The following is an 18,941-nucleotide window of genomic DNA, read 5'->3' as shown; positions in this document are numbered from 1 at the left end:
TCATCAACAAGAGACAGCATCTACCCTTGGCTAAAGAAGACCAATCATCAACAAGAGACAGCATCTACAAGTTGTCGAGGCAGAGCAGCAGCAATAAATGACTGATTTTCTTTAGTTCTTTGCATCTACATGTTGTTGTGGCAGGGCAGCAACTACACTTGACTGATTTTCAGTCATTCTTCGCAACAAAACTTTGAATTTTCTCTCTACGGCTTTCCCTCTTATCTCCCAGCCATTTCACAACCTTGCTCCAAATATCTCAACATTTGGACCCTTGGAGGCTGAGAAATTGCAAATTTCTATGTTGTAAACCCTAATTTACAGCAGAAATTAGGGTTTAGCAGCAGCCTTGGGAAGCATGCCAGAAATTGGAAGCTCCAAGACTTGGATTCAACAAGGCTAAAGGTGAATTTCAGCTGAATTCAGGTGGAGGACTAGGCAACCATTGAATTTGGGGCATTTCCATCGTCTATAAAGTGGGTGAAGGCCAATTGAGTGCCCGAATCAAGGGGCAAAATGGATTGAAGACTTGCTGGTCACTCTGGACACCAAGGGGAGTTGAAATACCGAAAGGGATTGGGAGAATCCCATTGTAAGCCAACTTTTTTTCAATAAAGCTAAAGAAATACCGAAAGGGGCACCAATGTTAGGGCCAATCGGGTGTACATTGTCCAATATCAATAGGTAAATTTGTATTTTCAGATTTGCATTAATTGTTTGCTGTTGTAATTAAGTTGTAATCAAGGATTTACCACCCTATCCGAGGAGGAAGGCTGGTTACATTGCCCACTATTGTCTACCATCATTAGGCACTTACTGTCTAGCCTTTTCCCATAGATTTCTCCACTTTCCAGCCTCTGTTCAGCTGCTGTCCAGCCAAGCATTGCTGGTGCCTACTCCTATCTCCTGTGGCCCGCATTCAGCTAGCACAAAAGGCTGTGTTTACTGTTGTCCATCACATTCCAGCCTGCATGGACCTGCCAAGGGCTGTCACCTACCGCTAGCAGCTGTTTTTTTGGCTGCATTTTCACAAGCCAACTGCCGCCCAGCCACAAATGCGACTCAAAAGGTTGTGTTTTGATCATCTACTGCCATTTGGTCACTCCTGTGCTGTGTTTTGCTGCCATGTCGTCATCTTGGACTTCGTTTGCCATTTCCAGCCATCCTACTACCTGGCTTCTCTAATCCAGCATCGATTGCTACGTTTGCTACTACCAAACACTCACAAAGGCTGCCTTGCTGCATTTCCGGAGCCATCAAGAGTACAACAATCTCTAGCTCATACTCTCTGCCCCTGTCCTGAAGACATGAGAGTTGGGGGGTCAATATTTTTCACTTTTTAGTGTGTTCATTGCATCAAGTATTGTATTCTATTCATTATTCATTATTCATTGTGTTCATTGTCTCTAAGCTACCCTAACACTAACTATGTTCTTTCTCAGTTTGTGTGTTTGTTCTACAATTGTTTTTGTGTTTTCTATGGTAGAGCATTTCTTTTTATGGTATCAAAGCTAGATACTCACTAAAGAAACCTAGGCCCTTGATCGAAAATCTCATCGCAGAAGTAAAAATTACAAAAGGGAAGATGGCATCGAAGACTTCCATAGCTACTCAATCCTTGAAATGGTCTATACTAAGAACTGAGGAGAAGTGGCATTCATTGCCAACTCCGCAAGGTTCCAACACACCAAAGATCCTTCTAGCTGTGCTTCAGACCCACTTTTTCCGGTTGTGTTCATGTACCTTTGGGGTAGGCTTAGCCTCTCTCCTACACACTTGGGTTACACCCTACATGGGATTCCTACCCCTGCTTACCCAAGTGTCGACCAATTGCTACCACAATTTGCCTCCATGGCAATTCCTAGTGGGACATCTAGTTATGCTCATGTGCCTCGCCCGCCGTCGATAATTGAGCAGAGTTTGAGAGCCCCCGTACCTACGCCATAGGTAGCTATGGGTCCCTCTTTGACTTTTTCTACCAACCAACCCTATCCCCCTCTCTATCCTTACTATCCTCCTTATCCTACGATACTTCATAGTTCTTCAAAGTGCTTCCTCCATAGAGAGGGCTCTTGTTGTTTCCTCAAAGAGTGGACAACAAGGACCACAACAAGGAAAGAAAAGTCAAAATCAAAATCAAAGACAAAATCAAAACCAAAGCCAACCTCATGAGACCCAAGGAAAGTCCAAGTCATCCTTGAAACTATAGGCCATCTCACACGCTACATGTTGAAGCCCTTTGATCCATGATCCGAGCTCCCTAGGCATTTAAATTATCATTAAATGCAATTGTTGCCCCTAGTGTCCTGGCCACTATGTGACACTAGTATCCTAGGCACTCAACAACACTAGGGTTAGTTTATTATAGGGGTTTCCTATGACAGTTAAGCTGTTAGGGTTTCATTTTTTATTATAAAAAAACACTTTGTGCCTCATTAGCACACAAAGTGTGGCATTATTCATTTTGATTGCTTTGAGCATTGTATTCTATCGCACTCATTAATAGATTGCTTCTAATTTGTGATCAAGTATCATAATGCATCAATTAATTATTTCATTCTCATTCACTTTCTATTAAATTAATCACACAATTGCTCCACGCCTAGGCCAATAGAAACCCATGTGGCAAAATGTACAAAAAGAAATGCTAGTAGTGCAAACATTGTCAAAAGGCTGGTCATTTTGACAATGAGTATCCATCAAAGGCCAAAGGCACACAACCCAAAAAGACACAAACCCCCGCCCCTTAGTTGGATAAACCCTAGCAACAGAGACAGGGTGATGACAACCAAATTCAAGGACAGTGGCGAGCCTAGACCCACATTGTCAACAGCCAACCATCACAATTAGCATCGTTCTCAACACCAAAGGGCAAGAAAAACCAACCTTTCTTCTCCAAGAGGGTGGCAAAATCCTAATCAAGCACTTAATTTTCAGCAATTAACAATAAATCATAAACTAAATTGCACACTTTACCATAACATTCTTGGACATTGGACACCCTATTGGCCCCAAAATTGGCACCCCTTGCGGTATTTCTTTAACTTGTATTGCTATTGGATGAAGTACAACTCAAGATTTATTGATCTCCTCCGCTAATCCAAAAGCCCCATGCTGTCACAAACAATCACCAAGCCAGTCGTGCAAATTGCCCCTTTACCTTCACCCAAGACTTGTACAAACTAGACCACAAACTAATCAAATGTTGCCCCAAACCAAATGGCATGGAATGGCATCTAAAATCCCTGGCAATCCCTCAAATTCCAACTACTGATTTCTATGTACAATACCTCTAACTACTGGCATGGATCCCAAGGTGGCTGCTAAACCCTAATTTCTACTGAGGATTAGGGCTTACAATAGAAATTTCACTGCTCTCCACCAAATATGGCTGAGAAAATCTTCAAATAGCTGAGAAATGTTGAGATACTCAAAGAATAGACTAGAGAAGGTGAGAGATTGCTAAGAAGAGACAAAATCTTCGTTGCCTGCTCTAATCTACAATAAATGCAAGTGCCTACTACTGCCTCGAGCCCAAATGATGCAGTAGCTCCAGCAAATGGCTGTCTCGCAGCTCAAAAACTTATCAACGGCACCTTCACTCTCTCCCACAGACTGAATGCACTGAATGAGTCTCTCTCAACTCCAAAACAACCTTCTCTCCATTGCATGGGAAGAAAGGGAATATTTTAACATTTTTCCTTGAAAGTGACTATCTCTATTTCATTTTGCTGATGATAAAATGACGTATATGAGCTTTATAATAATTTATAAAAAATCGTCTAAATAATATCATGAAATAATCAATGCATTAAATCAATAGAAATTTGTATAGAAAAATATATACTACACGCACATAAATTAGGTGTGTAGTAATATAATTCGATGTCTAAAATATGAAAGAAAATTTGCACTTATGATTTTTGCATTGCCTAGAATAAAGTTTTCAAAAAAACAATCAACATTGCACTTGGGACATAGCTAAATGAAAATTGTTCTTTTTGGATAATGTTAAAAGTTTCGATAAATGGTCAAACATCGTCAATTAAACCATATAATATAAGTAGAATAAAATAAAAATTATTTTCTTACTGAGAACACATGCAATTTTAATATTAATGATTATATTAGTGAGAGCGTCAATATCATGAGTTGACCCACGTATGAATCAGCAAGAAAACCTAACCTAAAATATCGAGAATGTTGAAGCAAAGACAACTATGAAATACTCGACAACCCTGAAACTATCAATATCAGAAAATTAAATAAATATCAAAAGTTTGTAAGACTTGTTGAACATTGATAAGAATTTGTTGATACAAATCCTAAAGTATAAACAGACTTGGTAAAGCATTTGAAATCCTGCTAAGCGCAGGTTAAGGCAGGGTAACACATGAGTTGCTTGCCATAGGTATAAATGCCCATATTATCTTTTAAGAAGGAAATACCAAATTTTTCATAAAGATAAAATAGACTTCAGATTCAAAAAATAACATGCGGATCCCGAAAAAGAGTTGCAAGTAAGAAGCGTAACCCTAAGAATGAGGTGAGACCTTAAAAGAGAAACCTTGAATTTGGGTGGGGCTGCTTCCTATGCTAAAAACACTTGCTGTTGTTTCTTTTTTATTTGTGCATGCGTTGATGGTTGCACACAAGAAAGATTGATTGTGCTTGCAGTAGTTAGATCTAATTGTAAATATATAATCAGGATAATAAAAGCAAAGATCATGCCATGCCTCCTCTACGACTAGACGCAAAACCCTGCTCTAAGGGAAATTATTTTGTACCCCCATGAGAAGCTTTGGACCGGCCCTGACGGTGAGAGGTTGCTCGGTGAGAAATCTGTTAAGCAGGAGGAGGCGGAAGTGCCAGGGGGACTCTAGCTGTAAATCTCTTGATCGCTCCTAGGAAGTATCTAACCCTCACACGAATCAGGATGGAATCCTGAAGTCCTCAGTACTAGTGAAGGGATGAAAATCTTGGAGGGTTTCTTTTCTTCTGCATAGACAGAATGGATTTTCCGATGAACAGAAGTTTATCTTCTGCATAGGTAGAAGGGGAAAATTATTGTAAATAATTTTGCGAAATAATAAATAAATATATTTTGCCAAAAGACTATTTTCTCTGTCTTTGTATTGTGCCCTAAAAATTACACAAAGGAACCTATGATAGCGGGTTAATTAATGAAGTTGCTTTTATATGTCATAACTTAATGTAATAGGTAATTAGAAAACTAAATAAAACCATTTATAAGAAGCAGGTGGGTGAGATCCTCGACGAATCCGTCCTACGGATGGGTAGTCCCAATAAGCTGGGAGCTTCTCTCAAGGGAATGAATGAAACGTTAATTAGGAAAAATTAGATAGAGTTGAGCGTTGACTTACCTAGGCTCAAGTCTTAAAACCTTGATCAGTAATTATCTTAGGGGAAAGGTGCGGCAACTGTGCCAGAACTCTGTTAAGGTTCCCTAAATACTAACCACTTGCTGGAAAAAGGCGTTGCACTCCATGAACCAAAGGGTAAGCATTTGTAGCTAATATATAGTCCAACCTTTACCTTCCCTTCTCCTCAGAGGGAGATCCCATAAGATATAGACATAGTGCCTCATAACACAAACATAAGAAAGCTCCCCTCGGCTGATTGCCGCGGCTTCACTATGACTCTCCTACACCTCGGGGATTGGCCCCAAGATGCGTCGCTCCAACATATAAAACATAACGCACAAACTTGGCCTTACTCATTGGATTAGTATAAATTGACAATCACCATTAAGACTAAAAGCATTTCACTACTCTTCTGAATTATTCCAAACTTTGAAGCAAGTGGCACTAAGATTTGTTTAAGACAAACATCCAAGTTTATTACCAATTATAATATTAACTATGTTGATAAATGCATCCATCTATAGTTGGGAGATGCATGAGTGATTACAAGCTTCAGCTTTGAAGAGGTATGGTATGAGTCTACTCAGATCATCCTTATATGTCAAGTAACAACCTTTTAATCCCATTTTCCAACAATTTTAAGTCAATTAATTAATTTGTAGAAATAATTAATTCTGAAAATTGATTTCAACACTTCTGACCTTGCCCAAAATTAAATGTGCCCATTCACAATTTAATTGGCTATGCCATTTGCAACCCCAAGTAGTCCCCAGCCCTAATTAACCCTTGGCAATGCACATATTGATTAATTAGTGCCTAGTCCCTAGTATTATCATTAACACTTAATAGCCAATTAACTATCCTAGGGCCAAAACTAACACCAACTAACATCCAAATCCAAGCTAGCATAACTCACACAACTATTACCTTTAACATCCACTGCTTCCTCAAGATGAAATTACCTCCACATTGGCGGATACACAATGCCTTTCATATCAATTTATTGGCAGTCAAAACAATTGAGAAACATGAGAAATGGATGCAACCAATGGGTTTCTAGCAACAGTACTAAACTATTTTTTAGTTTTATGTTATGTTTATGCTGGCTGAAATTTGCAGCAAGTGTGAGACATATGGCATGGTTGAACACTAATGGCCAATATTGTGTTAATTGTGATGCCTTATGGAAATTCTAGTGCAATATACTTTTGCTTTGACACATTGCAATGCAATTGAGGACGGCAGTAGGGATTTCAAGAGGCAAGTCTATCACGGGGATGTGGAATTTTTGAGATGCTTTGCTCTTGCTAGTAACGTTTGATTAATTTAATAATCAAATGTGCAATGTGCAAGGTTGTAAGGCACATGTGATACACATGGTAGTTATTTCTTGGTAACAGACCAAGTAGCCAATATACAACATCACTGATCCTCTCCAACATTGGGAAGGACCCACAGTATCTTACACTCAACTTCGAATACAAGCTCTCTCTTCCTTTCATCTTTTTCAGCATTGGCTTTTCAAATTACAGACCAAGTAGCCAATATACAACATCACTGATCCTCTCCAACATTGGGAAGGACCCACAGTATCTTACACTCAACTTCGAATACAAGCTCTCTCTTCCTTTCATCTTTTTCAGCATTGGCTTTTCAAATTACAAAAATACATAATCACTCTCTGCAAACTGCAAAGCACATCTATAGCGATCAACTACCTTCTCTTGTTTTTCCTAAGATCTCTAAAGTGTGTACTTTATCTTTGCATAGCGATCAGCCTTAAAGACCTTATTGTTAGTATACAAGATAGATGGTATTTTTTGCCACCCTCAACAACCTCAAATGGAGCTTTGCCAATGGAACTATGCATCATGTTGTTATACGCAAACTCAACCAATGGCAAATACTACTTCCACTGTGTCTTATGCTCTGATATATAGCACCTTAAGAGATCTAACACCATGGAATTTGCCTCTTCAAACTGACAATCATCTGCGAATGTAAGAATGATGAGAATTTTAGCGTGATACCCACATTCTCAAACAAACCCTTCCAAAATAAACTTGTCATTGAAGAATCTCAAACACTGATGATCAACTCTGGCATACTATGATACTTCAATATATACTACAAGAATCAACATGCCATATGATCAACCATTATCTTCTTCCTCACCAGAATGAAATGGGCATGTTTGCTAAATCTACAAATGATAGTCCATATCCCATCATTCCTTGTGGGTGTCCTAGGAAACACTTCATGTCAACTTGCAACAAGCATTGTAAGGTGCCCACTTCATGTCAACTATCAAGCTACTCATAGTCATAAGGTGGACAAATGGCCATACATATCAACTATCATCTCAATCAAAGGAATCAAGATTGAAAGCACTAGATGAATCACTTTCCATATTCCTAGCGGGGCGTTCTTCACAACATACTTCTTATCTTTAGCCCTCACGCCTTCGTTTAAAAACGAAAAAAGATAACGAGTTTTTTTTTTTAAGGGGGAGGGGAGCCGCACAATTGAATTGTAAATACATCTCTATTTTAGCACCTTGTGATTACAGCTTGCTCTAATAAAAATTAGAAAACATACTCTTCGTGCATTAATTACTTTCATTCTCCCTTTTACCCATTCTCTTCCTCTCTCATCGCTCTCATCTCTCAAGCACCACTACTCTAGAAATTTTTCCTCTCTCATCTCTAGGAATTTTTCCTCTCTCTGCAACATGCATGGCATGTGTCCATAGTTCCATTTTCTTGTCAAGCATAGCCTCATAACCAACAACTTTTTCAATTTGTAAACCAATGATTACAACTCCAACTACAACATATACATTATTCATACCCGTGTCATCTACTAGTTCTGTATACCACCCTTTCCAAAGTTTGGATTCAGTGGCAATGCTATCTCATGTAAATGAATTTTCCCATCTCTAAAGAGGATCACATTTTCGTCCAAGGCATCTTTATATGCCTCACAATCTTTATGTTCATACTCCATGCTATCACACCAAATACATCTACACACAAAACCTTCACAAGTTTGAGCCCTTGGTCCTGTAGACCACCCTTTTTCTTCTAGTTTTGCAAGCTTCAATTGCAAGTCACGCATGCCTTTTACTAACTTATCCATCACATCATCTTTCACTGGAGTTAGCAAAAACCAGTTGCTTAACTTGATCATGCAGCCTTGCGTAACGCAAAAACTGGCACTCAAACTCGTAGAAGGTTGGCAATTGAGGTTGGGAGATGATGTGTTGAATGAAATCGAAGTATTTTGCAGGCAACTTATTCAAGAAGAATGTAACCTGATCATCATTTGACTTTGGAGAGTCAATAGAGGCAAACTCGGCAAGTAACCGCCTATAGTAAGCCAGCTTGACTTTCAGATCATCCCCTTCCTTAAGAGAGAACTCTTGAAGCTCAAAGTCGAGATTGATGCGCCGAGTACGATCACGAGCCGCATAGCGGTCGAGAAGGTAACTCCAACGCTCTGACGCAAGCGGGAAGTGCTGCAACTGAGAGTGAAAATCAGGAAGCAATCCCTGTATCAGCTCAACATTGACTGTAGCATTGCGGACTCTCCATTGACGGATGTAATCAAGGTGAGCTAGCATAGGCTCTAGACCAATGACGAGATCCCAAAGACCCTGAGACTCAAGCACTTGTTGCATGAAATTTGACCAAGTAGTGAAATTTGACCTGTTAAAACGCGTCTTATCCGTGAAGGTATTCTTGGCCGTTGCAACAGGAGTGGTAGTGCTCGAAGATGGATAGTGTAAAAAAGTGTAGTAGGGGTAGGATGGGGGAGTGGAGTACACTTGGGAATGGGCCCCAGTGTGCACACCAAGCATGCGGGTAGTGTGCAAGGTGGATCCATAGGTAGGGATGGGCTGACTCGGCATGGCCATGGTAGCCATATGAGGAACCCAAGGAGGTGGGATGGGAACACTGGGAGCAGAAGATGGGAATCCTTTCGTAGGTATAACCCAAGGAGAGTATGAAGACGCACCATATACTGAGGATGGAAACCCCTGCGTATGAGTGGTCATGGGAAATGTGAAGCTGGGGATAGTCAGAGGGATGCCCATCACAGTCGACCCAAGAGTTATGGGTGTGCTTATTTGCTGAAAGGTGAGAGGCACTATGGTAAAGGGTGGCATTCCCCCTAGCGAAGTACCATGGTGCAAAGAGGTAGAGAATGGGGTGAAGAAGGAAAATGTGCTAGGAGCGGAGATGGAAGATCCAACCCCTAGGGTGTGTGAAGCAGATGTGGAGTGTAATCCAAGATTTTGGAAAGATGATGAGAGATGATCAAGGTGTGACATAGAAGAGGATGGGATAGGAGGGAAGTGAGAAGTGTGTGTGATATGCTCAAATGAAACAGAAGCTGTAGATGTACCTGAATTCCTTCTGCTTCGTGAGTCCCCCTCTATTGAAGTTCACATATGCAAAGCCATCCGGATCCTATACCTCAAAAGAAGAAACAGGCGAGGATTTTGATTCATGCAACACAAAAGAATTGTACAAACCTGACATTGGCTAAGATGATAAAGATGAATCGCCAGACGTTCAGAATGTCGTATGTTCTCCATGATCAAAGAGGTGGCCAGCCTCACCAACCGGTCCGGATGTTGTAGCAAAACTGGTAGGAGAGGTGTAAACATCACCGTACTTATTGCGATAGCACTCCTCAAAGTTCTCCTCTGTCATGTTAGTGAAATCTGGTAAAGGTGGAGTGTCGTCCTCCTGACCGAGTCCATAATGCCGTCTCAGGGCCTCCAATGATGGAAAAGCCTGATAAGACATCATAGGAATTGGAGAAGAAGGTGTCTAGGACATTGTGATTCGGTTACGAGTCGTATTGTGTGCCTTGCACAAAGACTAGCTCTCAACAATATCCGCAGGATACTCTTTACAAGAGCACCGGCTCTGATACCATGTTAAGAAGACTGCTAGGGCTTGCACTAAGGACACACAGAGTGTACGACCACGACAAAAACACAAAGACATAGACACAGACACAGAGGGCAAAACTCAAACCCTAAACGCAAAACTCAAAACCCAAACACAAACAAAAGAAGGGAGAGAGAGAACACAACTCTGACATGAATGAATGCTGTAAATGAATGTGAGTGTACAATGTGCTCAAGGGCAGAGCAATGTCGGAGTGTGACATCCACCAAAGACGGATCCCAAGTCTGTGACCACCAATCGGAGTGTAGGAGTGCTGAATAGTTAATGGCAGCAAGCTGGTCACCAAAACGCAGCAGTCTAGAAGCTGAAAACTGGTAAACGCAACAGTGTACCACCGATTGGGGGCTGAAAACTATCCACAGTCTGCTGTAAACAGCAGGCTGAAACAATGTCTGAGAATGTTAGGGCCTGCAATGCTGAAAACGCAGGCTGGCTAACCCTGGAGATGATGGACAGCAGGCTGAACAGCAGTCTGGGACAGTTTGAAGCAGTCGCCAACAGCTGACAGCTGTCGCCTACAGCAATGGATAGGCTGAAGATGATGTGGCCACAGTCGATGATGGCTGGACAGTAAATGGAGGCGGGCTGCATGTTGGAAATTGGGCACCAACAGCAGCAGAGGGTGTGTGGGCTGGTGTAACCTACAAACAAGGATGATTGCTGAATGGGGGCAGCTTGTCTATTTATAGATGTGGAAGGGCGCCCCAAAAATTAGGGTTTCGACTAAACTTTCTCAAACCGCTCCCCGTTTTGGGGTTTTACTCTAAAATAGCAATTTTAGTGTGTTTTGGGGGGTTGTTTAAGAGACTAATCAGCAAATAATGCATATTTTAGCTCAACACCACCAATGGGAGAAGGAATCATGTGTCATGAGGCACCACTATCCACGATCCACTCTCGAGCTTGGGGAGCTGTCACTGCACCATCAGGAGTCTTCGGTGAAGAGTCCTCAATCACCGCTAAGTGTAAAAAAACACCTGACACAACCATCGCTCCAGAATCCTTCGGGTCCTTCTTCTTGGTGTCCTTCTTGTCCTTGTCGAGGCAATCCTTCTTCCAATGACCGGTCTTACCACAAATATGGCAAGTCGATTCCTTCTCCTTGTCCTTCTTGGATTTATTGTCCTCATTTTTATTCTTTTGATCATTTTCCTTCTTCTGAGAGGCTTGACCAACCAAAGCCTCCGATTTGGAAGCATTTTGTCCCTTCAATTGTTCCTCTTGGTCCAAGACTATAGGAACCACCTCTTCCCACCAAAGAGTTGACTCCCGCCCTGATGTAATAAGAGCAGAATAAAAAGTACCGAATCATGGCGACAACTAGGACAATAAAGTAATCGCCATGTCTTAGGAGAAAATAGGATTTCCCACATTTTGAAGCTGCATCTGAAGTTGCCGAAGCTTGTTGATGTGTTCCCAAAGCGAAGATGATTTATTCACGGACAAGGTCGCATTTACACCTCCAAAGAAACCCTCTTCATCAAGGTCATCCGGTTATACATCTGATCAAGCTCTAGCCATATCTCTCGAGCCACCGTTAAGTGCTCGATGTGAGCTATCACCGCTGTAGTACAAGATAGAAATAGAAAAGAACGAATCCTGGCATTCAGTTTGTCCCAATGAGATTGGGCCTTGGTCAACTCCGCACGAGCATTGGAAGAGAGTTTGGACTCATCCCTCACTAATGGCTGGTTAATCTCCTCTATCACAAGCTCCGCCAAATCATAAGACTCCAAAATGGGCGACATCATCACACGCCAAATGCGATAATTGTCACCATCAAGCTTCTGATTTGATGGAAGAGCCGGTAGGACAAGCACCTTCCTGTCCATGATCGCCTAGAACTCCAAGTCAGTCTCTGTAGACATGTTCACCTGCAATGCTTGCACAACAAAATCAATCCCCCTCTAACTGTGTAAACATAGCCTGTTAGGGCTCTTTCCTCTGCTTCCTGAACCTTCTTTAGTTGCCAGAGGCGATGAAAAGGTAAAATCTGCAATGGAAGGCCTAAAACACAGCCTTCCTTCCCTTCAAACAGCAATAGCCTACAGCAAATTCACCAACTTGACTCCTTTCCCGCACGCCCACACTCGCTTCAGTCTTATTCCAATGCGCAGCCCTCCCGCTCGTCCTTAAATACTGAAAATATAGCCTTGTGTCATGCTGAAATCTCCTCTTTAGGTAGGTTCTTCAATCAGTCAATCCGATTTCACCGCTCTAATACCATGTCAAAGTGCAGCGATGCGGAAGCGAAAGGCCAAGACTAAGAGAGAGTGAACACAGAGAGGAGAGAGAGAGAGAGAGAAGACAATGAAATGCAGAAAATCTACAGTGCACTATGCTATATAGGAGCGCAGAGATATACACGGGTGCAGAGAAAATATATGAGAGTGTCTCCACATTGAGGACCTAGATCTCCGTCAGCCTGCGTGCCATCAGTCACAGCAGGCTGTCTTTGTCAGATCTCAAGATCCAGGATGATCAAAGTGTTGGACTGGAACTGCTATAAATAGCAATGGAAAAATGCCACAAAAATGACCAAAAAAATAGGTCGGCTGCATAAAACAGTCCGACTGCTGCTGTCCGTGACCGTGACGTGGTACCTGTCCAACTGGTCTGTCCGCACTGCCTCCTGACGTGGCATCCTGCGCTGCTGATGTGGCACTCTGGCCGTACTGCTTGGCACACTGCTGTCCAAGAAATGACTCTCTAACAGATGAATCTAATAATGAAAATAAAGGTAGACCTAACAACCCTTAGCCGGAATAGCCAAAGAAGAATCAACCATCTAGGTATGCAAGACATGGCCATACTCGATCTGGGAGAGGGCTCTTGTGCTTACCAACTGGAGTAGAAAAGCTTAAATCTCAATCTTGAAAGATGGCTCCATGCTAGTCAAAAACACCATGATAGCAATCCACCATGCAAATAGACCGAATGGATGGAGAAAGACCTAATCCTCCCCAAGTGGAAGAGCAAGGAAAAGTCAGCCACCACCAAGGCAATCAGGATGTGCATGTACTTGATCTAGGGAGAGAGCTCCAATACCGACCAAGTGGCATAGACAAGCCTGAAACTGCCAGCCAAGAATGCAAAGGCATAACCATCAAAGTAGCAATCCACCTATCATAAAAAGTAAACAAACTACTAGTGTAGAAATTTATGATTAAATAATAAATAATACCTCAACTAAAAGGAAAAAACAACAGATACCAAGAAAGAAAGAAAGAGTGTATTAACGTCTCTAAAAGGCCAATGTAGCCTATGAGACCGACGCAATACATATAATGATGGGTGTGTTTCTCATCTGAAATGAGAAAAGGACCTCTACATACCCGTTTCCGAGTGGTACACCAATAACAAAGGCTCAACCTCCCACACACACTCTTTCGAATTATCCCTCTGGGAGTGCATCCCAAACATACTCAACTGTGGATCGGTTGGTACCGCAGTTTGCCTCTATGGCATTACCTACTGGACCCTCCCGTTCATTATGTTGTGCCCCAACCGACATTTGGACATGACTATCATGTCCCCTCCACCTCCACTATCAATCTGGTTCTCCATGGCGACCTAAAGTCGGTTCCCGCATAATTGAAGGAGCACTATAGAGAAAATCAAACTCTCATAACAAAGGATTGTATGAACTTGCCACTGGGCTTGATTGTAAAGAATTCGAACTTTCTAATGTTTCCGAGTGGATGGTTTTTCCTCGACTGAGAGATGATCAGTCTCGTCAACAAAGTGCTCTAACTAAGATATACCTTGTAAAGAAGTATGAGATGAAGAACTAAGCTGTTGTGAATGATCCCTTAGAGAAAGGCTAGTAGATAGTGTGTCCACCAAATCAAGACCACAATGCCTCAACAAAGCCTCCATTGAAGGAATAGCTTGAGAAAGCTTCAAAGGATCTAAAGATGGAGTCATTTGAGCTATCGTGAATCAATTACATGTCATTCGTGTATCTCACACAAACCAAATCTCCATGATAGTCATTGGATACTCTTTAAAAGAGCACCAATTCTAATACCATGCAAAGATATGTTAGGCTTTACACAAAGAAAATGCAAAATGTACGAACATGGCTAAAACTTTAGTATCATGGAGATGTGAAATTTTGAGATGCTTTAATCTTGTTGATAACATTTGATTAAGTTATTAATCAAATGTGCAAGGTTGTTTAAGAACATGATGCAAATGGTAGTTATTTCATGGTAACAGACTAAGGATCCCGAGGATGCAGTGAGTATCAAAGGCAAAAGTTATGATAGTTATGTTGACCCTAGGACAGTGGTTTGGCAAATAAGTATCAGTGGTAATACTAGGGACTAGCATTAATTAATTAATTAATGCTAGGGTAATGTTATGAGACTGCATACATTGATAAGGGAGGACACATTAGAGCAAAGATATATGTGAGGAGGTTTGTATGGTTGAGATTCAAGATTGTGACTGAAGGTGCAACTCTAGTATCATTATTGAGGATAGAGACCAAGTGGAGGATACAAAAGGGTAAAAATAAAGGGAGAGTTGTATAAAATCTACCGAGGGCCAAAATGACCTATGAGAGCAAGTTGGTGGGCACAATTGATCCATGGCATGTCTTGTCATGGATACACACATTAAAATAAGAACTAACATTAAGCAAAAAGAATGATGCAAAAAGTGTACAAGAGCTCTTGCCTCTCCTACTATCTATGAGATTTATCATAGGGTTGTGCTAGAGTCAACTCCTCCATGATAAGAGTGAGATGAAGTGAATCTCCTCAACAGCATTCGACTATGTTGAGATAGTAGCCTAGATCCTTAGGTAGTCTCGTGGGCAGCTCCTCACTCAGGGACATGGTCTCCCGGCTTTGCATAGCTCTATCACCCTTATCTGCAAAAACCACAAACAGTCCTCTACTAAGTGGAATCAGTACTAGTGGTTGAGCCTATGTTGGCAATGCAAAGACCCTGAAGAAGTTTGCAAGCGTCCGTTGCCTCATGTTCTGCATATCCAGTACTACACATAATAGATGAAGGGAAGGCATTGTTTATATGCCTTGAGAGGCACCCAGCACTTGGAGTAATCTGATGAGTTACAAGGGTGTATCCACACAAACAAGTGCAAGAATACCTGAATGGTTTTATAAGTGTTCATCACCCACAATCACATAAGTAATAAATGTGTGGACCAGCTTGTTGCGCTGCATATTGATAATACAAGAGAAAATTGAAGTGATATCTCAAATGGACCCAAAACCTGGTGGAAAATTGAACATAATTAGACACAGACAAACATTAACATACAAATTGGCCACTTTTAAGTTTGAAACCATCAAAGGATTAGAACAGCCCTTGATCTTACTGCAATATACTGCTATGAATACTGTTGGAAATTGTAGCAAAGAAAAACAATTCAAGTGAAAATGGAACCTTGCAAAAAAAATACCTTCTAGCATCTTCTTGCTTCTTGAGTTCAACTTCTTCTGCAACATGCTGTCCATGCTGCAAACCTGCAACTGTTCTAGACTTCCTCTTTTCCATTTCACTTTCCTTAGTTTCATATTTACTCTCCTTGGGAGGCATCAAGTCAGGATGAGCCTTTCTCTTTGGAGACAAATCGGGGGTTTCATGTCTGCTTTTCCTCGGCTCTGTTTTCGTCTGCAGTGAAAGTCTTTTCCTAGGAGGAGATAAATCCCTGGGAGGTGTTAAGTCAGGGTGAGCCTTCCTCTCTGGAGACAAATCAGGTATGTCATCATGTCGGCTCTTTTTTGGTGCTGCTCTTCTTTGTGGTGATGAACGCCTTTTTCTGGGAGGTGACAAATCCAAGCTGTCGTACTGTCTCCTCCTTACAGGGGATACTTCAGATGCCTTGGGATGATCTTTTCTCGATGTTCTTTCTCCAGCATGAAGGTTGGTTCTTCTTGGAGGCGATAAATCAGGACTGTCATGTCGCAGCTTCCTTACTGGTGATACATCTGGTGACTCTTGTTGCCTTTTTCTTGGGAATGTCTGCATTTGGGATGCATGCTTTGCAGAATCATGCTGCAGAGATGAATCAGGTGAGTCATGCCTGCCCTTACACCTCCTAGGAGGTGACAAATCAGGACTGATGTGTTTTATCTTATTTGATTTGGAGGGTAATAAATCGTCAGTGTCATGCTCTCTTCTTGTGGGATATGAGTCAGGTGAGTCATGCCTCCCCTTCCTCTTCCTTGGGGGTGACAAATCAGGATCAAAGCCTCTGAACTTCCTTGTAGGTGAAGGGTTCTTTCTTGAAAACACTTCTCTCTGTAGCACCTGCTTTCTTGGAGGTGATAAATCCACACGATTATACTGCCTCTTTCCAGGTGAAACATCCTTATCATCATCCAGTGTCATTCTTATAGGCGATGCATCTACATTATCATGCAGGATCTTTCTTGCTGGTGAAACTTTTGATGACTCTAGGCTTTTTCGAGCTGGACTTAAAGGTTCTGGGGTGTCGTGCCTGTTCTGACTTGAATATTCCTTTTGCAGTGTAGCTGCAATCAAAAATTACGTGAAATTTCTGAAAAAAAACTTTCTTGTACAAGCATCTCACATAAATCAAGTCCATACTCGTCTTGATTGATAACTTTAAAGAGTTTAAACATTTATGTTTTCAAGAATCTGATCGGAAACAAGATTATAGGAGCTTTTTCGATGACATGCAGTGGGCAAACAGGGAAGAGGTATTATGAATCTGCATGCACCCAACTAACATAGGAGCATCCAGGGTATTTTAGCCAACAATCAGACATTTTAAGGGCTTTGAATGTGCAACTTTCTGTACGAGGACAACAGCTCATACCAATTTTGTGCATGGCCCACCTATGAATAATGATTTTCACCCATCCTAAGGCAGCTGATCCCCCAGCTTTGTAGAAAGAAAAGGCCCAACCAAACTTTCTGAAGATATGAATGCCTGAGGAAGTTACCAACCTTAGCCATTTATGAACAGACAATGCTGAACTGGTATTATGTGAATGCCGAAAGATAGGGCTTATGTAAATGAGATGTGAGAGGAAGTGGAAGAAAGAATCAAGAAAAGAAAGTAATAATATGGACAAGGGCAGATCAAAGCATACTTTGTTTTGGCACATCATTCAGTGTGACCCATCCACTACCATCGCCTGAGATTGAGATGTACGGCCGTTGCATCTTCAAAGCTTCGAGTTTCTGCATTCTTTTGACTTCCACATCTTTGATAACAAGAGGAGCATCATCTTTGCATATTGAAACAAAGTAAGTGTTAGAGCAAGTAGCTGGAAATGCACAGAAGATCAAGCACAAGGAAGACATAATTATAGACACTCTAGAAACACATTTACCAAGCATGAAGACAATGTTTCAAAAGTATCGACAGTAGATACCGTCATTGATACCTCGTAGAAATACAAAGACAATTGTAACTGGGGACATAGATACTTGAACAAATTACAAAGAAGATAGAAATATGGACACATCTACATAAAACCACATTTAAACGTATGTCACAGTAGATACCTTGTACAAATACAAAATAACATAATTATTGAGACACATACAAAGCTAGCCCAGACAGAGAAGATCAAACATACGTGGAAATGCATTTATACAAACAAATTTACTAAGCATGAAGACAATGTTACAATGTTTTACCTTGCTCGTCTTCCTCGGAAGAAGAAGGCTCCTTGATTTCCTTCTGCCAGAGAGGATCATCATCAACCAAGGTGAGAGAAGGCTCAGTTTCCTTCTTCTTCTTCTTTTTCTTCTTCTTCTTCTTGGAGTCGTCGGATTGATGAGGATCAGTGGTGTAACGTTTCAGGTATTCTTGGAGGGAAGAGGCCATGGATAATCGCAAGCTCTTAACTAACAGCGAAGCATGGTCACCGAATTAACAGAAAAACGTTGTGCCTGTTATCAATAGACGACTGATTGATGGAGGAAGAGGCGGACGACGGGCTACGTCACGATCGCAAGATTCAGCGAGCTGAGCAGATATGGCGGTTTGAACGAAGCTGCCAATTCTCCTCAAGCGGCTTCTGGAACGGTTCTTCTGACGTGCGTTCTCGCTCTCTTCTGTTGCACTTTCGACGATACAAGTAGCTCCAGAGTGAGTAATAAGTTTTATCAGTAAGGGCCAAGGCAGAAGGAGCGGGGAAATTTTTTTATTTTTTGAAAAAACCATACGTACATTTATATGAGTGTGTTTGCTATTGCTGCTATTATTGTCACATACGAGTAATAGTTACTATTATTATTATCACTTATAAGTAATTATTATTATTAGCTGTATGCTAATATCACGAATGAGTAATTATAACTCTTCTTATTATCACAATTTGATAATTATTATTAGTTGTATGATATTATAGGTCAAGCATGAGTAGTTGGAATATTGCAAAATATTTAAAGATGGATTTTTGTTTGTCTCTCACCTAATTTCCCTAATAACACTAACTAGTAATTATTTTTACATGCATAGTAAGCAGTTTTAGTCATATCTCATAGGATACGCTACTTATCTTCTTGTTAATTTGAAAGGATTGCAATGCCTTGAAGATCATTTATAGCACTTGCAGGTAGT

General features: G+C 41.2%; 1 protein-coding gene across 1 annotated transcript in view; it reads right to left on the bottom strand.

Moving 5' to 3' along the window:
• LOC148021274 (pre-mRNA-splicing factor of RES complex protein) overlaps nt 1-18,470 on the bottom strand; it is a 97,275-nt gene extending 78,805 nt beyond the window's left edge. The window contains exons 1-3 of the mRNA XM_087699136.1: nt 18,014-18,470; nt 17,461-17,598; nt 15,801-16,875 (exon numbers count right to left, since the gene is read on the bottom strand). Coding sequence (XP_087555262.1) covers nt 15,801-16,875; nt 17,461-17,598; nt 18,014-18,203 — 1,403 coding nt within the window. The 5' untranslated portion in view covers nt 18,204-18,470. The remainder of the gene's footprint in view (nt 1-15,800; nt 16,876-17,460; nt 17,599-18,013) is intronic.
• Nucleotides 18,471-18,941: the final 471 nt, after the last annotated feature.

The sequence above is a fragment of the Lygodium microphyllum genome, chromosome 18 (assembly GCF_053477565.2).
Source record: "Lygodium microphyllum isolate KBCC chromosome 18, Lygodium_microphyllum_v1.1.10, whole genome shotgun sequence".
Classification (NCBI taxonomy): Eukaryota; Viridiplantae; Streptophyta; class Polypodiopsida; order Schizaeales; family Lygodiaceae; genus Lygodium; species Lygodium microphyllum.
Note: the sequence above shows the minus strand (reverse complement) of the source record. Positions and strands in the feature narration are given on the sequence as shown.